Source organism: Oreochromis aureus, linkage group 20 (genome assembly GCF_013358895.1).
Source record: "Oreochromis aureus strain Israel breed Guangdong linkage group 20, ZZ_aureus, whole genome shotgun sequence".
In the NCBI taxonomy this organism is placed as follows: domain Eukaryota; kingdom Metazoa; phylum Chordata; class Actinopteri; order Cichliformes; family Cichlidae; genus Oreochromis; species Oreochromis aureus.
In genome coordinates, this window is record NC_052961.1 from 11245509 (window position 1) to 11269604 (window position 24096).

Consider the following 24096-nt stretch of genomic DNA (forward strand, 5'->3'; position numbering starts at 1 on the left):
GAGATACCTGGAATAATTCTTCGATTGGATTAAATCAACTCTCTCCTGGAGTAGCTGTATCATCTTCAAGGCTGGAAAGCTGAAGTATGGCTGTAATCACCTGGCTGATCGTTCTCTTTCTGGGCATCCAGTGCAGTGTTGGGGAGATTAATACGGGATGCCTGAGCTGGACAGAAAATGGGGGACGATGTTTGCTGTGAAACGCTGTCATCCAGGTAATAAAGAAAAAAAGATACAGAACCTTATAAAAGTTTGCAGATTTTTGATTCTACATTTATTTTTTTTGTACAGCTGTGCAGCTTTTTTGTTTGTTTGTTTGTTTTTAACGGCGCTCTTTTGGATTAAACTTAATTTACAGTTTAGCCTACTGTATATTCATGAGTGAGATAAGAGAAGTCTTTTCTTCCACATTATTAAACCCAGCTATTATCTTTGGATGTTGAAAAAAAAAATGTGAGAGATTGTTTTCCAACCTTTGAGGAGTTCCTCTGCGGTGGCCACATGCAACCAAAGATAGTTTCAGTGGTTTTTCACCTAATCCACAACAAAGGCAAGGATGATGCAGCTGATATATCCAATCATTGGGAGATGTCACTGACAGAATTTGTCAGTTTCATTCCTGTACATCCAGTGTAAGAGCAGTAAATATAGTTATTAGAGTTCAAACTTTTCTAGAAACATTTCTAGAAATCCTATAACCTTTGAACCTTAAAAAGGAAATCTTTTGTCATTTATTAAGATGTATTATAGCTTTGATGGAGCCAGTGTCACTGAAATTTATGTGTATGTTACTCCCTTGCTTATTTTTGCAGGAAATCGCCTAGTCAAGGAGTGTGGTCAAAACCCAAAAGACCTTTGTACACCCTGTGAGCCTGGGACCTATACAATGGATCCTACAAAGTACAGCTGTTACCCTTGTACACAGTGTGTAGGTATGTTGGTGCATTAATTAAGTCACAACCATATAAAAGCATTTCATCAGCAGTGTATTAAATTCTGGACTAATATAGAAATATGTAGTACTACAAGAGCTTTCAATCTTTTCATATGTTTAGGTGCTCAGGTCACTCTACAAGCCTGCACTGCCACAACTGATACCAAGTGTGGCTGTAGAGAAGGACTTACTTGTGGTGATGAAAGTTGTTCCTTCTGTGTGAAGACATGTGAAAAAGGCTTTGAACCTACAGAGTATCGTAAGTAAAAGTACAAATAATAAGCTTTTAACTTTAGCCCGACACTACACATGTTGGATTAAATGGCAAATCAACTCACTGACTTTCTCCACAGGTGATTGCAGAAAATGTCCAAATGGAACTTTTAACGACAAAGTTCACCAGAAGTGCAAACCCTGGAGCACCAAGTAAGATAATACCCTTTACTAAATACCACCATGTTTTACTGTTGCTGTAATAAAACACTTGATAAATCCCAGAAAAGTCACAGGAAATCTTTTGTCACGCTTGTTTCTCCCAGGTGCTCCAATCCAAATGAGCAGATTGTGTTCAAAGGAGATGCATTAAATGACATTAAGTGTGTTCCAGTTATACCTCAGACAACACGTGGCCCAAAAGTTGAACCATCTGGTAAGTCATGATTCTTTTTCCTCTTATCATACTGCTTCAGTTCTGATCTAAAGTTGATTATAACGGTGCTGTTTTGAAACAGAAGCTCAAGACCCGATATGGCCACTGCTTGTTATCGTTGGCATACTTGTGTTGTTCCCCGTCACCATCATCATTATCATGATCGTGGCTGTGAAAAAACTCCAGAAAAGAAAGAAGACAAAGAAGAGAATTCATGAAAAAATCATTGTAAACCCTACAGGTAATTTCTCTTGCATTTCATGATTAGGTAATATATCACCTGAATCATAGTGATTAACTATTTTAATTGCTTACCTTTTCCCTCTTTTTCTCCTTCAGATGACCCCAGGACATTAATTGCAATAGAGTGCAGTTTCCATGAGGCTCAGCAGGAACAGGGCAGCACTTGCAGCTCAGAGTCACTGGACTCTAAGGACTCTTCAGAACAGCTGATTGCATGAATGGAAGGACCTGGACTAGAAAGCCGCATGGAAGTAGCTTTTTCATTTAAGGAAACAGGATTTTACAGCTAAAATGGGATTCTTCTTTCTTCATACTGAGCCACTTTTTGTTTTGTTTTTTAAAAAAAAAAAAATGTCTTTGTTATACCAAGTTGCTTAGGTCAGCTGTTTTTATTCTAGAACAGCATAAGCTATTGTGAACAAAAGGCCTAATAGGTCAAAACAAACTGTAACATCTTGCTCAGTTTTAACAACTGGATACAGTTTTAGTGATCCTTCAATAACACAAGAGGAAGGGGAATTCTGAGAGGGGGAAGAAAAGAGTGGACTTAACAATAGGTTATTCACCATGTAAATTCTAACAGAAGGCTGTTTTTTTGCCTTCTTGAAATGTGAAAGCAGTCATGAAATAACAACGAATGGAAGACAGCCTTTTTGCTATTACATTTTTAACTGCGTTCAAAGTTCAGTCCACTCATCCCAGTACATCGTAAAACAGCTGTAGTGAGTAAGAGCATGATTGAGACTCATTAATCTGGTATTTGCACACCTGAGCGGTAAAGCTGCCAAGTATGCTCAGTTTGAAAATACGATGTGGGTGAGTGCGCAAGTGGGTGTAACAGACTGATTTTAGTCATATTAGTTTCTGAGCCTTTATATTACCTCCCAGTAGTATGGTTTTACATATGCTCAAAGCCTGAACATAACATAGCAACCTACCTGCTGTTTATGGCAGCTGTTTTGTTGTTTTAATTGTTTTATCTGTTGGTCATTTACAGTGTCTTTTTTTTTTAATAATTATTATGTGTTAAATTGTGAAAATAGGTAGCTAGACACATGTAGCCTCTTCCACTCCACTGAACATTACCAGGAACTATATGGACTTTCCAACTGTTGCTTAACTGGTCAAAAAAGTCCAGTGAAGGGACTTCCCTATTTTAAGTAGATAAAGCTACAATTCAAGCTGAAGCACTAGGGAGGCCTAATAGTGAAATGCGGATTGTACAGAATGATTTGCAAATGGAAGGTAAAAACTGTTCAGCTGTGACAATCACTGAGCATGTTAAGGCATGCTGTATGACTAAGTGTTTATCAGATCAAGTATGCGTTTAACAGGTCATATCAGAATAAAAAGAAAACATGAAATGCTCAAAAGCTTAGTAACACAATTGCGAAAATGTTTTAGAATTCCTCACGAATGCCACATGGGAAATCCACCAATTATCACTATAACTCCTGAATGTCTTGGGAAATCCTGTGAACAAATATGCTTGACTAATATAAATGATATGCAAGCTAAGCTCAGGGGCCAAGTGGAAACCCCCCAGAGAGTCTTGTTACTTTTATTTTCTTCTAGAACAGCAGAGTGGGCAGCAACATTAGACCAAACGGTTTTTTGTTTTAAATTCTATTGCTCCCCTGGTCTTTAGAAGGCGAGTGTTTCTTCATGGAACATTTGAGAAATATACTGTGTGGGCTTTGCCTGAAAATGTTTACCCACGCCTATAGTAATAGAGCAACGTATGAGTCACTGCTCCAGCAAAGCAAAATCAGTTAAAGACTTCAAAGTTCACAGGTGGCGCAGTGAAAAAGTGTTAACATTACAGTACAGTCATACAGTGACATTTTAATACGACTGCAGCACTTTATTATACCTGCTGAATGTTACCTGCTGAATGTCATGTACTTTTGATTTGAATGTATAATTTTTGTCTCATGGTGATTTCCTGTGAAATGTCTTCAGCTGTCTATAGTACTGTATAAAACTGATTATATGTATTTTTACACTGTACTTACATGACATTTTTGAACACACAGTAAAGATTGTATTTATTATGTACAGAATAGTTGCATTCATGGTGCCATATTTCAGTTGTGTAAAGAAAAGAGTTTAAATGTGGCAGCAAGAACAACATACACAAAACAAAAACAGAGACCAATAAATAGTAATACATGCATCAAAATCATTTCCAGTCACTTCTGTTAGATTCCTGTTTGGCATTAGGAATAGTGTTAAAGTGACCACAACTTGCTGGTAAAACATGCAAGATGTCTTAGTTCAGAGTCGGTCTTTGGTGTTGGATTTCAGAGATTGCGAAATGTAGTTGTACGCCCCAAAAAGGTAATAGTAGCAGCTAAGCTTCATGTAGCTATAAATAAAGCTATAGCTCTATGTAGCATAGAGCTATAGCTTTATTTATTCCATGAGCTGTCACCAAGAGTATAATGAACTTCCTCGTTTGAGTGGGAAAGAAATACATTTAATTTTGACTTCTTTCACTACCACTATGTTAATGTGATCCAGTTTTACAACTTCTGGGATTTCCATGTATAAAAAGCAAACAAAGTTTTTTTGATTGTCGTTGGATAACAGCAAACATGACAAGAACTGCTTTGAAATAAGATTAGGTTTCCACCCTTTCTTAGTAAAGAAACGTTCACATGCTTCTGGAGATTCCCCCAAGAAATAGAGTGGAGGAAATAATTATTTGATCCCCTGCTGAATTTGTACATTTACTCACTTAAGAAGAAATTAATAGTATCAAATTTTTATGGTAGCTTCATTTTAATGGAGAGCGACAGAATCTCAGCCAAAAATCCAACCCAATCCTTAGGGATTATTAAAGTATTCTGATTTAGACAATGAAGTTATATACTAGGTGGCAGAACTTAGTAGTCTACTTGGATGGTTTAGTGTATTTGTAATGTAAATAAAGTGTAGGCACAACTTGGGGATGACTGAGAGATCCAGCTGACAGTATACTGGTTAACTACAGATAAAATACAATACAATAACAAACCCAACATTTCCCTTTAGCATTTATAAAAGCCATGATTTTAAAATGTTGTCTTTACTCACTTAATCAAGAATCTAAAAAGTCTCCTTATTCGACTGCTCTAAAAAGTGCTAGTAGGGGCAGCTGAGTGAATGCTATTCGTGTCAGTTTTAACCCTAAAATAATAAGCAATGAGAACTCTAGCTGAACTGATTAAGTGTTATAAAAGAAACTGTGTTGGCCTACAGCAGAACACAGTGTTGGAGATCACTGTTGCTTGCAGTTCTCCTTCTTCTCTTTGGATTTACTTCGTCCCGATTTGTCTGTTTGACGCTTTGTTGGCGGAATAAATGTAGGCTCCTCAAGCATTTCATTTAGACCTGACTGTGGCACAGGAAGGGGCTGAGAAGCTGGACCTACAATGGAGGAAAAGGAACTGTCAAGTTATTGTTTCAACAGTTTCAACAGCGGTTTTATTTCACTTCAGTTCAAATACCTATTTGTCGCATTTGGAGGCTCATTGTGCCTTGCCTCCTCGCCTGGAAGGTTGGATCCAATTCCTCTGCAATGTTTCTAATCTGCTGGGCTGATCTATAAATGTAGCAGCTGTGAGTCACCATATTTTTGAAATATCAGACATACAGCATTAATTAAGAGTTTTAACTTGTTAATTACGGTGTAGTGGTGGTGGGACTTGGCGGAAGGTTCTCTGGAGAGCAGTCCTCAGTTGGGGAAGGAAGGCCCTCTGAGTCAAGTCTCTCTCGTTGGACCTGAAATGAACAAAGAGGTTTCTCAGCTTGTTTAAAAACTCTGCTGGCAGAAACACCCAGTAAACACCTTTCACACATATATACACAGCCCTGTTATGCATGTTTGTCTTTGTCTTGAATTCCTAACCATATGTTCAAACAAACCTGTCTCTCTCTTGCAGCTCGTCTGTCATGATGATTTATCATCGCCCTATGCTCACGCCAAGACTCAGGCCCTTCCAGCTCACGAGATCTACGCTTTGATTTAATTTCTTGTTTCTGCATGAATCGTGCAATTTCCTAGACAAAAAAAGGCATGATCTTACTAATCAGTTGGATGTTAAATAAATGGATACTGATGACATGTCAGTTTATCATTCCACCTCATCCTGTGCCACTTGTGCTACTCTGAAGTCCCCTTCTGGATAAGAACAACGTTGAGATGGCGGAGAGTTCTGTGAGGAAACAGGAAGTAAATGTTCAGATCAACAAACAAAACTTCTGTTTGTCTGCTAACCTTCTAAACTACAGTGTTTCATGTTAAATTCTTGGATCAGTTACCCTCCTAAACAGCTTTTCCTCTTCCTCCTGTAGCTTGAGGGCCAGTTCTTCATCTTCTAAAACCTGCTGCAGCTCCCCCAGGCTCAGATTAGTTTCACTCAGCTCTGGTTGAGGTGGTGCTCCTAAAGGTGAAGTTTGACAGTTTCACATTCACAGAGAATTGAGCAACTGTGATGATGATGAGCACATGATTTGTTAGAAAAACATCACCCATTAATCATTCAAGTTTACTGAAAGAGTGTGGCAAAGGTTATTTACAATGACATTTGAAATGACAGCACAAGCTGAAAAGATGCAGAATGAAAACGACACCCTGGAATTCGTTTGCTTACAACCCTCAAGATGAAAAGGAAAAAATTAATTAGAAGAAGAAAAAGTAGAGAATTAAAGTACAAAGCAAAGACTATTTTAGACCACTGATTTTGTAGATATGAAACAGGGAAACGTCCCACTTCAGTAAGGAATCAAGACACCACTAAAGCCCAAGTCCAGATAAGGGGATGATTAAGGGAAGATGAGAGGAGCAGATGTACACAGAGAGGGACAGCACCATGCTGGAAGCTTTCCCTCTGCAGATTAGAGTTGGCTGCAGGTCTAAGTGTTACCTGCTGCCGTGCGCCTTGACCTATCCCTGGTTGAAGCCCTGCTGCTGGTGCTGAGACTTTGGCTACGCCCTGGGGCTCTTCGTCGGGGTACATTTACTCTCCTCTCCACGTCTTGCTCCTCCTCTGAGCTTAAGCTTTCTTCTGCGGTCCTGTGTAAATGCCTCCGCTCGCTTGCTGCCCTCCTGACTCTGTAATTATTTACATTCCTCTCTCCCCTCTCATCACTGTTAGTGTATTTGTGCTCTCTCCACCTTCTACTGCCTTGTCTTTCTCTTTTAGCAAGGTCTGAGTCTCTTCTCCTAATTTCATAAATCTCTCCATTATCATGATGCCTGTCTCGGTCTTCTCTGTGATCTCTCCCGCTGTTCTCTCGGTATGACAATCTCTTTCTCTCCCTAATATCTCCATGGAAACTGTGCCTCGTGGAAGCAGCTCTGTGGAAGGCTCTCTGATGTGGTTGGGAGTCGCCGCTGGAGACCTCACTCCCATGAAGCACCTGGCTGTCTCTGCTTTGAGGCCTTATTTGCAGTGGCGCCCCATTGCCACCAAGCTTCACAGGCACACCCCTCTCTTTGAGGACACGGGCCAGCATCTTCCACACTTGGCTGCTTTCACTCTGCTCCCTGCGAGAGCTCCTCTTATCATCTCGAAAACGGACGTGTTTGTCAGGGCTGTCCTTGTAGCTCCAGGTCTTTGCAAAGTCTCTGTTGCTGTGTCTATCCCTGTCATGCAGCCGAACAGATTCACTGTGACTGCGTCGCTTTTCTCTAAACTCGACAAACTGAGAGCCTGTATCCTGACCTCTGATCTCATACTCATCTCTGTACTTCCTCTCTTTATCCTGATTCCTAGGCCTCCTTTCATTCAGATCACCATTTTCATAAAAGTCCTCGTCCCACTCTTCTCTCTCCTCCCTGAACTCGTCTGAGAATGTTCTACGAGAGTAAACTCTTCTGTAATTTCTCTCTTGTGGCTGATGTAAAGATGCCCGCTGTCGAGCAGGTGCAGTGTTGAATCTTTCATTCAGTCTCTGGGACCAGACAGAGAGCTGTTCAGAGAAAACTGTGTCCGAGTCATCTGAATTTTCACTCAAAGGCTCTCTCAATTCACTGCTAATTTGCCTAATGGAATTGGGGTGTCCTTGATTTGACCATGAAGTTGTATTTTTCTGAGCCGCTAACCCCCTTGGGGAGTTAGTCTGAGGCCCAGTTATGTCTGAGTGCGAAGTAGAGGATCGCCACCTGGTGGTGGTGCTCTGGTGCTGCTCCTCCCCCTGGCAAACGCTGTTGTATGTGTGCTGTTGTAGGGATAGCAGTGCAGGGTCACTCGTGCTGCCTTTAGTATTGCCAAACATGCAAACAAAAAAGGGGTTGGTGGGTGAGTCTGTTAGTGATTATTATTAATGATGAAGTAACACAGCAATACAAACAGCTGCATCTACAATTAGTATAAATGGATGAAATATAACTGACATATTTCCATGCATTTACATACAAGAATGGGCCCTGCAAATGCTGAAAATGTAATTCCATGCGTAAAAGACAATATAAAAACAAACATGAAAGCAAGTTAGAACAAAAAAACATTATCAAGGTATTCATGAACAAATGAGCAACTTTTTTGTTCATGGCCTTGTAGTATCTGTGGTGAGTGATTTAAATACAGCTGCAGTAATGATCACAAGCAGAGCCAAGAATGTTTAGTAAGAAGCTAAATAATGTCAGGTTATGTCCTATGGGAGTATAACAAAGCCTTCTGCAAGCCACTAAAAATATCCAAAAAAAAAAAACCCCAAAACATTTTATTTAAAAAATGTGAAAATTTCAAACTAATCTTTATAACTATATACAATAATGCTTTACCTTCACTATGGCTCCCTGACCCTCTACTTCGTCTCCTGATACTCTCCTCTTCCTCTTCTTGCAACCGTTTGGCAATTTCCTGTGGAAACAAGGCCAGTGTGTAAACAAATATGACTTTCAGCAGATAAAATGATCTCTTCCATCAAATAAGCACCTTATCAAAGATATGTTTCTACTTTCCATTTTAGTTTTCAATAGTTTTCACCAACAATATATAAGGCATTTCTATAAAATAATGTGAAGAATGACAGAATCGTTTAGTGTATGACATAGTAAAAAAAACAAAAAACAAGAGCAAATAAAAGACTAAATTAGAAAACAAAAAACAAAAATTTGAGCTTCCCTGATTAAAAGAATGACACTATAAATGGTCGGGTTACACTGATGTGGAACTATGAGTCGACATAACTGCAAGAATGAGGCACCACGTACATTGTACCCTTTTCCACCAACAGAGGGCAATGTAACACAGATAAAATCAACAGCTGCAATTTGACAATGAAGGAAAATCTTATCCATGAATTAATATGTCCCATGTGGATGATTTTGCTTTTGTTCATAATGTAGCAGAGAGCTGTCTTGGGCTCCAGATATTCCTTCGTCGGTTTAAACCTCACAGCACTCTTTAAACTCGCTCAGCTCCTTTAGATTTGTTCTCATTGGTGAGGCAACAACGGACCACAACCTTAGACCACATTTTTACATGCAGACGGTAATCTTTCTACATTGGACATGCAGAGTTATGTTGGGGGATTTGATGCTGCTGTGAGGTGATTTGACATCTTAATAGTGGTCATTTAACAAAGTCTGTTCTGGGTGGCCAGTGACACCACAGGATTTAGGACTCTGACTGACTGAATAGAACCTGTAAGAAAAAATTAAGAAAAAGTAAACTTTTACAGCAGAAGCAGGTCAATACCACTGCTCCACTTGAAGTAACACTGTCACAGGGGATTGTCTGGTCTTACCAGAGCAGCTCTGTGTCTCTAGGGTCCAGCTTCAATGTATCTCAGTGCTACTTTTTTGTGCTACCAATAAATCATCAAAATTCAACCAGTGAATTCTATGAGATTTCCCTCTGTGGGCAGCATTTACAACATAAATCATAAGTGAAAGCAAGCACAGCTGCTTTTGCCTTGCAATCAGGACATTTGTGTGAGCCACTTTGCCAGCATCAGCAGACAATCAGCAGCTTGCCATGGCAGGTTAGGCGTGCAGTGCCACAGGGATCTGGCATTTAAAAGTGCACAGCCTGATGCCTTCTGTTCCTTAATTAAAGACACGATCTACAGGGAGGCAAATATTTAATCAACACCTCTGATCAGCCAGTCATTATGGAAGGTAAGCTAACGTGTGCGCTAATAGTTCATCATTTGATCCCTATATCAACACTCATAAAAAGAAAATACTGCAGAGCCAAAAAAGTCAACTAGGGTTTACATTTAATGTAAAGTGTAAACCACAGAGTTCAAACCCATCCCCTTTAATAATGATCAAAGAATTTTACAGCCCTCTATGACCGCACACCCTCCAAACAAGGAGCTTTTATACACGGCCTTCTCCAAAAAGGAAACTGCCATGTAGAGAAAATATTTTGCTGTAGTAGCCATGTGAAACAGACAACCAAGCCAGCTAGAGAGTTTTCATGGCTGAGTCGCTGACTTTTTCCCAGCACAACAGACTTCTCGTTTCTCAGTGACACCATTCATGTTATTCAAAGAATCAGATGATTTTCTTTTTGGTAAAGCAAGTTATACAAAATGCATCAAGACAGCATCATTGAGGGGGGCAGGATTTGCCTTGTGTGTGAACATTCAAACACCGTGGGAGTGGTGATTGATGAGAACCATCTGGTTGGACAACCATGTTTTGGCTGCAAGATGAATTGTTTTTGTATTTACAGCACTGTAGAGGTTCACTTCCATACCATAAACAAGAGGTAGATACATGTAAAAACAGCTATCCAAGCATTATATTTATATTGCAAACTTGGATTTGGAACCAGATGGTCATGCTCATGTTTGTTTATATTAAAACTAGATGTACAGCACTGTGCAAGCATCTTGAGCCACGGCTTATTTCTTTTATAGCTTGTGTCCAAGGAGACAAACTTCACACGAGCAATTTCAGAGGAATGTTTTTTGTTTGTTAAGCCATTTAACATTTACTTGTAAATCACTGAAGCATAAAAAAGAGACCAAAGTGAAGGGAGGAATAAAGAGCTAATTTGAATCATTTGAAGGCACTTTGTTACTAGCAGCCTGTCACAAAAACACATCAACTGTTGCCATTTTGTTAGCAGAATAAAAAAATGTCAAAGATAACAAAGTTTGACAACATTAAATAATATTTTTGTACTGATTACCAAGGGCAAGGTGCATCTTGGGATGGTGTGCAAAGTGTCCTTAAAAAAACACTAAGAAAACTAAAGTGGAGACAAGAGAAGTTACACATCTGCTACTTTGATCTGAAAAGCTGAAAGACATGTCTTTAAGAAATAGGGAAAAAAATCCAGCAAAGACCTGACACATGACTTTGATGCATGGCCCTTCAGTTGATCCGTGTACTGTTCACTGAGGCCACCTAGAAAAGGTCTCAGTGGAAGCGTGGCTGTCAAAAAGCCATTCATAAAGAAAGGGAAAAGGCTTAAGAATGCCAAATTACACAAGAACTAGACTAAAATAAAATGAGTGGCAGGAAGTGCTATGGAGAGATAAACCGAATCTTTATATTTTGGTTCTACAGGAGTTCAGGAGAGAAGGATAACAGTGAGTGTCCACGGTGTCTAAAACACATGCTGTCATGGTTAGAGTTTTGATGTAATTATGAATGCAGAAAAATTACTGTCCGCTTTTGATCCAGCATGCAACACCATCTGGAAAGCATCTGATTGGGAATAGCTTTATTTATTTATTTAATTATTTTAAATCATGAGACTGATGCCAATCACCGTGCATAAAAGCACAGCTAAATGGAAAAACACACAGTCTCAGAATCCAGATCTCAACATTATTGAAACATTGTGGCAGAAAACGGAACAAAAGGAAGCCAACATCCAAAGAAGGGCTTTTAATGTCCTTCAGTGGAGAACTATTCCTGAAGAATACTTAGAGAAATTACAAGAAAGCTTGCCTAAGAGAGGTAAGGATGTGTTGAAGAAAAGGTGGTCATACCAAAAACTGACTTTTAAGCTTCTTAAAACTACACAAAATCTGTTTTTGCCTTATACACTGCATTTCAAAAATATGCTCGCACATGTTACATTGCAGCATCTATTTCCCAGCAAAACGTAAAGAAATGAGGGACGGGTTGAGACTTTTGCATAATACTGTATTTTATGAACAGATACACCTATACATCTTTGAGGTTATACTCAGGTCAAGTAGTGTTTCAGCTAAATGAGAATGTCATCATGCTATCGAGTTCACATCGACACATCATAATATACATGATTTGTTAAACTAATAAGCACTAAAAGCAAAGTGCAGGTATGGATAATAGACATGGCACTGTTTTGCAAGTATCACTTGATAAACTAAGGAACTGAACCTGATCATAGCATTAGTTAGTTGTTCATTTCATGGCAACGCTAATGAAATGATCAGGAGATTGCTAATGTCAAAGATTTCTTATTCCCAAGATAATAATTGTAAGTACAAAATTTCATAGCAATGAACTTCTGTTGAAATATTTCCAGTCAGAAGTAATATTCCTATACATAGAGCTGGAGTGCTAATGAGGCTAAAACATTCAAGCCATCATTCTGCAATAGAGCTTATTATCTAAATGATCTATTTAGAGATTAAAATATTCAACACCAAAATTGAGAATATGACAGTGTGCAAGTTTTGCATGACTAAATGCGCACATATGAATGCATTCTGGATAAAGCGCTTGCTGGTCCATGCCTGGAGCTAAGCACCGGTGAAACTGCTTGAGCCATCATCACTTGAAAGACTGTGCTAAACAGCTGACCGTGCTTTTAAAGCCCTCTTTTGGAGCGATGGCTACACCCGAGGCCCAGAGCAGCACTTTGCTGCCAGTGGGATTCATTATTTACTCAGTTAGTCCTAAGAGTGAGCAGAATGAGCCATATGATACTCCCTGTAACAGGCGCATAATTAAATGATATATAAATACATCCTAAGTGCCATAAATGTCTATGAGTCCCTGTGCTGAGTGTGATTTCACTGACTTTAAAGGGGAATGCCAGTGGTATTAATTTACCTTTTACCATCACTAAATCTTTAAGAAAATGATTTTTTCTTACTTTTCACCTGATTTTTTCACATTGTTTTGTAAGTTTGTATGCATATCATACAAAAGAAAAAAAAATATTTGTGCTATCCCTTTTAACAAAAGAAAGAAATGCTCATACTTCCTAGGACAGACAAGAAACGAGTATCTCTCCAAGTATTACTTTGTGCTGAAGGTAAACTTGTTCATACAGTATCCTGTTCTGCTCTGGTTACTGCCAGCAACTTGATGCCCATGGGAAAGGATTTGTTCCTCTTTCAGGAACAAATCCCTCACAATATTTTACTTTGCAAAGTTTGCTGTCAAGGTTTTTTATCTTATTATCAGGGGGACCGTTCAGTTCGGAGTTAATACCATGGAGCTTTTAAATTAAAAATGACAAAAATGAGTGGCTGGTAGAGGAAAACTGATTTTCTACTTTGCACATCATTCATTCAAGGAGCACGTCTATATCTTCTAGAATAGTCTATAGTGGTTTGAACTTGACTTGACTTTAAAACTATAGATTTGGACAAGAAAGAGATAAACATTAAGAAATACATTTAAAATACAAGTGCATGCTCATGCTACTGTATTGTTTGACCTGTGTGCGCTGTGACATTAAAATGATGATTTTATAGGTCGTTGAAGGTGCATAAATGCAAAAAAGGGTAATTTTAGCCTAATGCTGATTGGTTACTAGGCAACATGAAGACACAATAGATCATGTATAATTCAGCTTTTATGGATATGAATGAGATGTAATTATTTTGAAACTTAAATAACAGAAAACAGGTAAAAAACAGGTCCTTCTAGAACATTAGCAGGTCGCTGCCAGGTAATATATTATGATGACATCAGGATAAATATAACTGAAAATTTGTGGATATAAATTAGATACTACTGTCATGAAAACTGTCATAAAAATGATAAAATACTTTCATAAAGTGTTATAGGGACAGTAATGCTGAAAACAGATTATTTTATCCTGTTGCTAGTTACAACATCACAATATCTGATATAGATAAGAACCTTCATGGGCCTAAGATGTACCTGTGTGCCAAGTTTGGATGCTCTCCTGATCATCTAGGGAGGTGTTGGCGGTCACACACACACACAAAATGAACATGCAGAAAGACAGAGAGAGATTTTGTATATTATAGTAAGATGACCTTACCAGCCATGTAGTATTATAACACTAGTACACTTTCTGAGCTAAAGATAAGATTTTTTAAAATCAAATATGTTCAAAGTTACCAAATCTAACAGGTTTTTCCCTATTTGGTTAAATGCATGACAGCTCATGGTTAAGCTCCCCAGTTAACCTAGACTATAGCGAGCATGGGTGCTAAGGTAAATTACTCATTTAAGGTTATGATAAAGTTCCTATATTTGGGTAAACCCTTTGAGAGATGTATGCATCATCTCATTTCAAAGGGGTCCAACCTGACTCTTCTTATCCCCATAAAGGTAGATTTATTTTTTTGACTGTTGGGTACTGTAAAAGAAGATTAAATACACATTGTTTTTTTTAAATATTTATGCACAGGTTGGTAATAAAATATGCTATGTAAGCAAAGAGATGTGAGTAAAAGCTCACCTCATCATCCAGCTCCCTCCTCTGAGCCTCCTCAGCACATCTCTGGAGTTCTTCCTGAATCACACGGGCATACTCAAAGTCCTGCTCCTCTCTACAGAGCAGTCGCAGAAGAAAATTACTTCTCATATTTGTGATTTATGGATACAATAATCAACATCATATGCAGCAAAGTAAAAGAAGACACAAATTTATGCAATAAATTTATATGCAGTAGTGTAAGGGTTGCATGTAGCACAGTGTGGTTATTGCAGGAGTGTGCTTTGAGGAGTCACCTACAGTTGTCTGGAGGCCTGTCTCTGAAGGGCACTCTGCTGGGCCTGCTGCTCCTCCTCTTCATCCTGCAGCTTCTTGGCTACACGGATGTCATTCTGCACAAGCTGGTTCTTTAGAATGTTGGTGGTATAGTATTGCTCGACTGTAAGTGCAAGGCAGAAAAAAGGGGAGATAGTAAGGTAACGTGCAATGCAAGTATCAAAATGGACCATATTAGATCTGTTACATATGAATTAATATGTACTATATTGCATTTGAACTTTAAATCTGTTTTCGTTTTAAATCATTATGAATGTTGTGATTATCTGAAACATGGTTTGCCGCATGCCAGCTCTTCAGTGATGACACTTTTGAGGAATCTTAAAAATACATACCAAATTGTACGGCATTTTGTTTACAAAGATGTACAGAGACACCACAGCAGCAACCAAAAAGGCTTTCATGGAAATACATATGTTATGCAGTACAAATACATCTGGTTGTTATATAATCTTTTCTATCTCTTTGTGTATAAGTTTTTGCAATAAAATCCAATCTAACACAAACCAATCCAACAGCAATGCATTACATTTTTACCTCTATAAAGATGGTTTTAGTGCGGTTCTGTTAACACTTCAGAGAGGTGACAGTTATTGAAAAGTGTTCACAAAATTTTGGTTGCGTAATTAAATTACTCGAGGGAGCTGTTGTTTTGGATTGCATTATTTGGCACACCAGTGCAATTCTAAAGTCCTTGGCAAGTCTGCAGCATAACACTGTGGTGGTGAATACTTCAGGAAAAGAAAAACCCAACATACAGTGGTGGTTCACTGAGACAGAATGGAGTGCAGCTCACATAATAGAAGTTAGTAGACGCTTGCACAGTATGCAGCTGTCAAATAGCTGCTTAACTTTGTACTTACTCTCCTGCTCTTGCAGGTTGTGTGCCAGCGCTCCATCCTCCAGCACAGCAAAACACTGGCACACTGAAACAATAGACAACAGCAACATTTACAAACAGTTACAAAGTGCTCACAAATGAATGAAGGGGTGGGATACAAGTGTTTAATAAAGTGAGGAGTTCTCAGAGGCTGACGATTACTAAAACAACAGAAAACCGACAGCAGTCAGGAATGGATGTCAATGGCTCCATCGAAAAACAAAAGCTGGGCCTTTGGATGAACTGTGCTGCTTTTGGTCCAACAGTCTGTCCAAAGCGAAACAATAGGATACAAGTGCTGCGTGTTATGATGGATGTTTACACGACACAGACAAAAGCAGAGGAGTGTCCCTTTAAACTGAAAAAAGCAACCATCCACCACTCTGGCATCACTGTTAAGTACATTAAAGGATCTTATAAAATGTTTAGAGCAGGGTAGCAGCATTTCAGAGCAAGATTCAAGTGCCCAAAATTAGCAGTCACAGACTTTTAGAGCAAAATAGCAGCTCCACCGTCCTGAGCGATGCTCATGTGCTATACAGTGTGTGTGAGCAGCTTTTTAACAGTAACAGCAGTACAAGACACATAGTCATTCGCTCATTGTTAAAACGATGTTAAGAGATGCATAGATGCATGCTTTTCTTTCACTTATGTGCTCACTATGCCTACCAAATGAATATGCAAAGTTTAAAAGCAGCTGCCTGCAAACATTTAAGTTAGTGCAGATGGTACAAATGTACAGTGTGTCGAATGAAAGCTGTAAGGCTGTCATAAATCCAAAGGCTTTAACTACAAGCTAGATGTATTCCAACTCTGTCTGGTACTCCATATCAAGCCACAAGTCTTTCATATCCTGTGATCCAATAGTCTGGCCACCTGCTGCTAGATATGGCAATAAAACATATCAGTTTCATGTCATTAGTGAACTCTCACCCTTGCATGTTTAAAAAAAAACAAAAAAACAAACTGCAAAGACTAGCACTTTAACATAGACTCAAGAACATAAGTAATAATTATACAATTGTTATTCTAAACTGTAAACATATCAAGTGCTTACAGTAGTCCTTAATGAGGCACAATAGCTTCTTATCTGTGTTTAAAGATCTGTCAAACAAACTCAAACGTTACTCAGGAGAAAATAAACACAGACAGCAGCATTGTGGCTTAGATGCTTCTCCAACTCTTCCATTTCTCCAGACACACAGCTTACAGTGACCCGCCAAAACCGCTTAGCTACCTAATAGATTTTCATCAGGGAACCCAGAGAGTTGCCTTTTTGTACAATGGAGGCTTCTAAATAGCAAAAGAACGACAGAGGACAGTGTCTAAGAGGAGATTTAGCTCACTGCTGAAAATCTTTCATGCTGAGCCAGAGACTGGGCCAATTAAAAACACCTGTCCTTCTGCTAATCCATCCACTGAGCCCAACACAGCGGGCTGTGTAACGGTTGTGGAAACAATGGCTCCACAAATGTTGCACACATGCTCTCAGCTGTTTAAGATAACCTGATTAGCTTGTGAAAGCTTAAAATTTAGATGGGTGCTAGAATACATTTTACATTGCTAAAAGTTTTTTGTTTGTTTTTTTTTTATTCTTTTAGCCTTTTTTAAGGATGTACAGACAGATAATATTTCTAAGCTTTCAGGAAAACCTAGTAGTAGATATATACTGCTTGAGCAATTGGGTACACCAGCATGAGCTTACATACTATTAAAGCTACTCAATTTCTGATGCTTGTAAGTTTTTAGACTGAGAGACACTTCTAACTCTTCCTTCTAGCCCTGTGACAGATTGGCAGCTGTGACCATAAGTTGAATAAGTGGATGGACAGATGTCCAGGAAAATGTTACCTTTAACCATGGCCTCAAAATAAACACATAACTGTCAACACAAAATGATCAATATGAGTGGGTATTAAAAAAAAAAGAATTTAAGCCAGGGCTGTTGTATTAAATTGCACTGGATTGTTCAGGGGTCAGGTTGCCACTTGCTTGAGGATGCTTAATGGAGAGCAGCGTGTTGTTATTAAAGGTGTATAGACAAATGAAGTACACATTTACCCAACAACAAAAAAAAGGTTTTAAATAAAAGGCAGAAAAAGATCTCTGAAATGTACTTACTATCTGGAGATGTATTAGATGGTAATACTGATGACGACAACAAATTGGTGGCGTCGACATTCATTCTAATAGGGATCTATTAAGATTACAGGACAGCAGGTGACTACAAATATAACATCAGGTGTTTGATCCATTCCAAGATTGAAGAATGTTTCAAGACAGTCATTCATATCTAACTCATACCTATCTAAATATGCATTCCTCTCGCATTTTGTTGCACCTTATCTTGACCACTAACGCCTAATCCTATAATGCTTATAACAATTTTATTCATTTATACAAAACACAATTGCATCTAAGGTTTTATAAAAAAATCAAAGGCTCTTCCTTGTTTGAAAATAGGACAGTAAAAAAAGAGACCCAAATGCCTGAAACACTGCTATGACAAAAAAAAAGAAAAAGCTAAGAAGTCTCTGAGGAGTAGGTTTCAATCTAAAGAGGCTCAACTGTCACAGGCCATGAAAATCACCCAGACAGCACAAAGCCCCAAAGGGAGCCTCTTTACAACACGAACGACCCTACAAGCCTACACTGAGAGTTTTACCAAAACAGACATGCATTACCACTTACACCTGTTGCTGAGCTTAAGAGACTATCCGCTAAATGGATCTCCAACCTGCCCTTATGGGTCCAGTCTGCCGGTGAGGAGGGTTTAAGTTGAACGATTGATTTATCCGACGGGACAAAATGACAAGTCAAAACAATTTAGTCTTCGAATCCAACGAAGAAAGAAGAGCAAAGCAGAAAATGAGGGGAAAAATGAAAGAAATGACAGTCTTCTCTGGCATGAGCGTGGATGTGCATGTGGGTGTGTCTGCATTGTGGGCGAACTTGTTTTTCCACAGCACTGCTATAGGGGTTGGAAACAGAGACTTCACAATTGTTACTTCTAAACAGGTTTTGTGAAACAAGGTGTGAGACACTCAGAGCTACCAATCCCCCAAAAAAACATGCTCAGTGTGACTGCAGGCAATCCAACTGTAAGCTTCTTAATGAAGGTCCTTAATAGGGTTGTGTCTATTTTCTAAGAGGATAGTGAATCAAAGATCCAGCAGGGAAAAAAATTTATGCTACGTTTGAAAAAACAAGGATAAGATCCACTGAGAGTGAGAAAGAGTACAAAGCAAAAACGTAACGTAAAAAAAGCAAAAAAATAAACAAAAAAAGCCTGAGTCAGCATCACTGTATAGCACAGAGTTTCCCACTAGTTTGACTTTTGTAATATCCAATTTTTAAGCAAGAACCTACCTTAAAGCCTAAACAGCTGTATGGAAAAGTCTGTTTTCCACACATTTAAATGCATATTTTTCAGCTGCAACCTTCACTCATAATACAGAAACACATAGGTGAATGTGTTTTTATTAGTGCACTAACAGCCGATCTTCCAAAACAAAATTATGCAGATCATGTCTGTGATCCAGCGCGCAGGAACAGCCGCTCAAACACTGACAGAGATATTTCACCTTCATCTTCACAGCTACTTGGATAGCAGCAGTTGCAAATGCCTGCCAAACAAAGAAACTGGCTAAAGGAGAAATGACAAGGGTTCTATTTTCAGCCAAAATCCCCCACCGACCGCCCACATGCTCTCTCCTCTCGCTCCCTTCCTCTCTGGACTGTTCTGCTCTCCTCCTCACTGCTTTTTCTGCACAAGATTCCACCACGAAGTGCCTGACCATCCCACAGATCTTTGTGTTTTGTGTTATAAACGCAGCGTACTGGGCCAAATAACTCCTGAACTGGACCAGTTTGTCAGGGAGAACAAAAAGAGGTGAGGGGTAATGGCACTCTGGGTCAGTTGGTGAGAGTGAAATTAGGAATGAGGGGGAGGTGGGGGAATTCCTCTGGGAGCTGCATTCCCTCAGCACATCAGGCTATATCAGGAGCAGGAGAGGAGGGAAAAAACAGGAACTGATAAGGGGGCGCAGTGGAAACAAAGAAAGCTGACTTTGCCAGGGCTCTTAAATGGTGAGGAAAGTGAAGGTGGAAAGGGACAAGGGAAACTTTGGCTCTTAAGAAAAAGGAAGCATATGCATCCACAAAAGAACATTGAGTAAACCGTCGCAGAGCCAAAAAGAGAAAATGTCTGTCTGGTAAAAAAAGATAATGGATAAAGAAAAAAAAATCAGTCACCAGACAGATGATTTACATACTGCAATTGCCTCATTGACAAGTTTATAGGTGCTATTACTGGCTTTGTTTGTGCACTGGCCCCTGCTCAATAAAGCATGAAAATGCTAAGCTGCACACTGCGCCCTTTGTGTGTGGAAACAAGAGTGGAGTGCTGAATTATCTCCCTTGATAAAAAGACTCACAGACCTATTTCTATCCCATTCATTAGCTTGGACATGCCAAAGAATGAGTCTTCACTGAGGCGACAGCTTACAAGTTCCTAACCTGTGAATGTTTCCACACTTACATGCAAGCAGATAAAAATCAATTTAGCGCTGCATCTTAATAACACTGAGACAATATTGTGGCATTGCTTAGCTTTTTTCTTTCTGCTCATATTTAATACCCACGTTGGCATGTTTAAAATATATTTATGCTTGTATCGTGGTACGCATAGTATCACCAGATTCTTGCCAATACACATTCCTGCTTTCCATGCATACACGCTTCTCTAACTATACTGAATATGCTAGACAATAAATTCATATTTGTTTACAACATTTTAAATGTATTGTGCTGAATAATTTTCAATCTATAGCTTAAAATGACTCTGAAGATAAATTCAGATCGGGCTGTTTACCCAGTTCGGATCTCGAGCTTTATATTTGCCATCATATATTACTGTTACTACAAATAAGAATATGCTCAACAGACAATTTATACACTTTGTTACCAGTTTAATAGAATAGAATAGCCCTTTATTGTCACTCTACATGCACAACAAAATTGTTGGTGCGCCACATCAACTGTGCCAGAATAAAAATTAAATAGTGGACAGCAGGAATAAATAGCAAACAGGAGAAATATACACAATCAAGTGGGGTATATACAAAACAAGAGAAATATATGCAAAACAAGAGAAAGGCACACATTAGAGAACCAGTTGCAAAGTGCTTGGAAGTACTGCAGAGAAAAGACTTGGTCTGAATAGAGTAGGCATGGCCTGTTACAGGAATATATCCTACCTCAACAACGATTATAATGCACTGATTTCATTTTTAACTATTTTGCAGAAAGCTGTTTGTAGAAGGGCTGAAATGTATTGTTCTAGACTGACAGCTACAACACAACAAAGACAAACAATGAATAGGCTCAATTTTGTCCCACCATTTATACCAAGCTAAAAAAAACACAAGCACATAATTGTGAGTATTTTGCAGAGCACCTTCATCTGAGCTGAATTCCCCTTTCTTTCCCATGGATTCACATATCCCAGCTATCTCATTCTTTGCTCTTATCTGCACCCAGCATGCCAGTTCTGTCACTCATTGGATCAATCTCTGTAACACAATGCAACATGAACCTTTGTACACAACATGCCCTCCTACTCCAGCCTTCTTTTACCTGGCTTTAGTCTTTCCTGTATGGTTGCTGTCCCAAACTCTACACAGGAAACCAGCTTAACAAACCTAAAGCTGGCTGGACATGTGCACGGACCCTCATCAAGTTTTTCCAGGCTCAGCCTTTTGGGGGGTTGACTGTGCACGTAAAAATGACTGGTTCAAATATAGCTTGGACAAAGAGGTTTTGTTACCTTTTATAATGCTTGCATTTCCTTGCTATTTCTGGCCATGCAATTATCAAAAATGGTTTTGTTTTTAAGATTGGGCAAACTAACCCCTACTTAGAAAATGCTGGTTAAAAATATTTTTGTCCTGGTGATTTTCCTTTGGTGAAAGGCCAGACCAACCTGTTGCAGGGAAAAACCCTGCTCATACTTCAGTTGTTTGAACAGCGTTAATGATGCGCACGTTTCCTTTGTTAGATAGTCATTCATAAAAGAAGATCAGTTCTTTTTAGATGCTTAGTACATCTGGACAATTATTAAGCTTGACTGAAATATCCTCAGATCACTGTGTGTTTATCTTTTTCTCGTGACCTCATACTTCAATTCAATTTGAGTGCAATAAACAGACTAGAGCTTTTTAGCTTTCCCAACAGACAATTAGGTACCAGCTTTATTCCTGTTACCATACAGCACAGAACAGTACTTAAATCTGCACTGTCTGCTGCATCATCCACAACACACGACAAGACACTTCTTATCCGATGTAGATACAGAGCACTGATTTAAGTTAGTCATAACACAAAAATGAGAGGATACAAAGTGGTCGCTCTCATTCTCTCTCAAACAGAAGGTTAAGTCTGCCCTCAGCTAGAGTGTCAATAAAAACTCTTAATGCACACTGGCTCCATGTCTGTAGCTCAGTAAGTGCCCATGATCTCTGACCTGCATGTATAGAGGCTAAACACGCACACACACAAAGCTTTTCTCCAGCACATACCACGAACCACTTTTCTCTTGAACGTTCTATAGTTGCTAAAGTTGGGTCTTTGTGGGAGTGTATAAGCCTACCTTCTTGGACACGTGGAAGGTTGGACTGGTCAATCTCCAGCTCTGCCATCACTGTCCTCCCTGTGCCCTTAAAGCCTCATGGTGATACAGAAGACTCTGGCAACAGAAAGAAATTGTTTCTTAATTAACATACAGTAAAATTAAGAAGCAATGAGTTTCCACGCCAGACAACCATAGGGAACTCGAACCTCAAATAAAACATTTGGTAATAAACATACTGAACAGATATTAACCCACTAATATTCGCCCACAGAGTTGATTACTCACTAACTAGCTGAGATCAATGGCTGCCAGGAGCAACGCTACTGCTGCCATTAACTAAAGGTTAGAATGTAATGTAAACATAATCTGAAGGCCAATTGCAGAACAAAGTAAAATAACAGCAGCCCTACCTGTTCCCAGCACGCAGCCGCCCACGCACACACTGCAGTGTTGTGTTTGTACACAGCCTATTCAACAAGTACCAAACATGACAGCGAAGTGTCAACTTTGGAGTCGCTCGCACTTCTCCCTCTCTCTCTCCTTTCCTGTTTCTCTGTCTGTGCTACAAACTATCCAAAATGTCACGAGCGCACTTGACCGTTTCTAACGCCTCTACTTTAGGTGTGAATTTTAAGCGAAAGCGGAGGTACTTGTTCATCACAAAAACAAAGACCCGTCGACTCGTGATGGGAAGCCAGGGCGGACAAACTTAGCCCACAGTCTGTCGCACCGGCTGCTGCTTCTTCGCAGCTCCTGTTCGGCAGTGTGGGCGGTTAAAAGATGCTGCCTTCACGTGCAAGCAGAAGCTCGGGCTCTCGTCTATCACGAGCCACGGTATCTTAATAAAAATTCAAATGTATTGCCAAATGTTTTACCAGCTCTTTCATTCCACGAAAAGCCCGGTTTCTTCGGTGGCAGAAGCAGAGGCAGGATGAAAGGTCGGTGTAGAAAAAATAAAGCTGTAAGGAAGAGCTCAGTTCAGGCCAAAGGTGATTATGAATTCAGATTGGACACGTGGTAGCAGGACACTGAAGTTGGTGACACCCATCGTGTATACTATTAAAGCTCCAGTAATGCTGTCCAGGCCTAAGCATAAATTTTCACAGTTGTTCAGCGAGTGAATTTGTGTTTTTCAACAGTCCCTGAAGGCATCTCAAACGTTCCAGTTGCTCACATTTTCCAGAGCGACATAGGCTATACTTTACTATGTATTCTTTTTTATTGCTGTAGTTTGAATATAGTAGGCTGTGTTTATTGGTTTAATTGCAAAGCATGGAGATGGGAAAGAACGAAAAGACATTTGAGAGAGGGAGTTGAGGAAGGAATCTATCTGTCGAATTCAAAGCTTATAATTAATTTCATCCAACATCTGCTTCAAGAAAAAAACTAGATTTGTGCAGAAATAATAGGCAGAACTAACATTTCCTGCAGTGTACAGATAATGAGCCAGACTGACAGTTTTAAGACTGATAAATTCGGGGAGAAACAAACAAGCCTGTCTAGAAGAATAAGATTCCCCCCCTCCCCGAAATACGTTCAAACCCAGTTTATTTGTAATGTGTAAAATGACAAATATTCAAGGTTTTCTAAACGTAACGATGCCCTCTGCTGGCTGCGTTTGTGTCGCTGAAATATTGTCAAGTTAGAAATAAATCTCTGGTCTCGTAGATGAAAAGGATGTCAGTGTTTGGATTGTCATATCTTGTTGATATGAGGTGTAGTTTTAAGATTCATGATTTTCAGGAGGTTATGACAGTCAGATGTTTTCAGTGATAAAACCCCAAATACTCAACATTAAAGGTTGGTAAATAAGGGCATATTCCATTGGTGAAGACCCAA

General features: G+C 39.2%; 2 protein-coding genes across 4 annotated transcripts; one reads left to right on the forward strand and one right to left on the reverse strand.

The window, feature by feature from the left end:
- Nucleotides 1-157: 157 nt before the first annotated feature.
- On the forward strand, nucleotides 158-3889 carry tnfrsf9a (tumor necrosis factor receptor superfamily, member 9a). Its single transcript, XM_031738846.2, has 7 exons — nucleotides 158-215; nucleotides 813-932; nucleotides 1056-1193; nucleotides 1288-1360; nucleotides 1474-1583; nucleotides 1669-1824; nucleotides 1923-3889. Exons 1-7 carry the CDS (start codon nucleotides 158-160, stop codon nucleotides 2042-2044), a joined length of 777 nt encoding a protein of 258 aa, XP_031594706.2. The 3' UTR covers nucleotides 2045-3889.
- On the reverse strand, nucleotides 3444-23011 carry ccdc187 (coiled-coil domain containing 187). Of its 3 annotated transcripts, XM_031738841.2 has the most exons (14): nucleotides 22668-23011; nucleotides 22276-22371; nucleotides 15610-15672; nucleotides 14711-14849; nucleotides 14435-14525; nucleotides 13888-13920; nucleotides 8599-8677; nucleotides 6737-8071; nucleotides 6132-6253; nucleotides 5954-6025; nucleotides 5736-5870; nucleotides 5497-5591; nucleotides 5318-5412; nucleotides 3444-5237 (listed from the first exon to the last, which is right to left on the reverse strand). In XM_031738841.2, the coding sequence occupies exons 2-14, from the start codon at nucleotides 22322-22324 to the stop codon at nucleotides 5089-5091; spliced, it is 2457 nt and encodes an 818-aa protein (XP_031594701.1). In that variant the 5' UTR covers nucleotides 22325-22371; nucleotides 22668-23011; the 3' UTR covers nucleotides 3444-5088. The 3 variants fall into 3 exon arrangements, with proteins under 3 accessions (XP_031594701.1, XP_031594703.1, XP_039460383.1); XM_031738843.2 differs by lacking the exon at nucleotides 13888-13920; XM_039604449.1 differs by lacking the exons at nucleotides 6737-8071; nucleotides 13888-13920.
- Between the last annotated feature and the right edge of the window lie 1085 nt (nucleotides 23012-24096).

Coding starts and splice junctions, on each gene's coding strand:
- tnfrsf9a (XM_031738846.2), top strand. CDS start 158: ATGCCTGAGCTGGACAGAAAATGGGGGACGATGTTTGCTGTGAAACGC. Junction 933..1,055: donor CCCTTGTACACAGTGTGTAG/GTATGTTGGTGC, acceptor TCATATGTTTAG/GTGCTCAGGTCACTCTACAA. Junction 1,194..1,287: donor CTTTGAACCTACAGAGTATC/GTAAGTAAAAGT, acceptor CTTTCTCCACAG/GTGATTGCAGAAAATGTCCA.
- ccdc187 (XM_031738841.2), bottom strand. CDS start 22,324: ATGGCAGAGCTGGAGATTGACCAGTCCAACCTTCCACGTGTCCAAGAA. Junction 13,921..14,434: donor GGAGGGAGCTGGATGATGAG/GTGAGCTTTTAC, acceptor ACACCTCCCTAG/ATGATCAGGAGAGCATCCAA. Junction 5,592..5,735: donor GAGCTGCAAGAGAGAGACAG/GTTTGTTTGAAC, acceptor TGTTCATTTCAG/GTCCAACGAGAGAGACTTGA.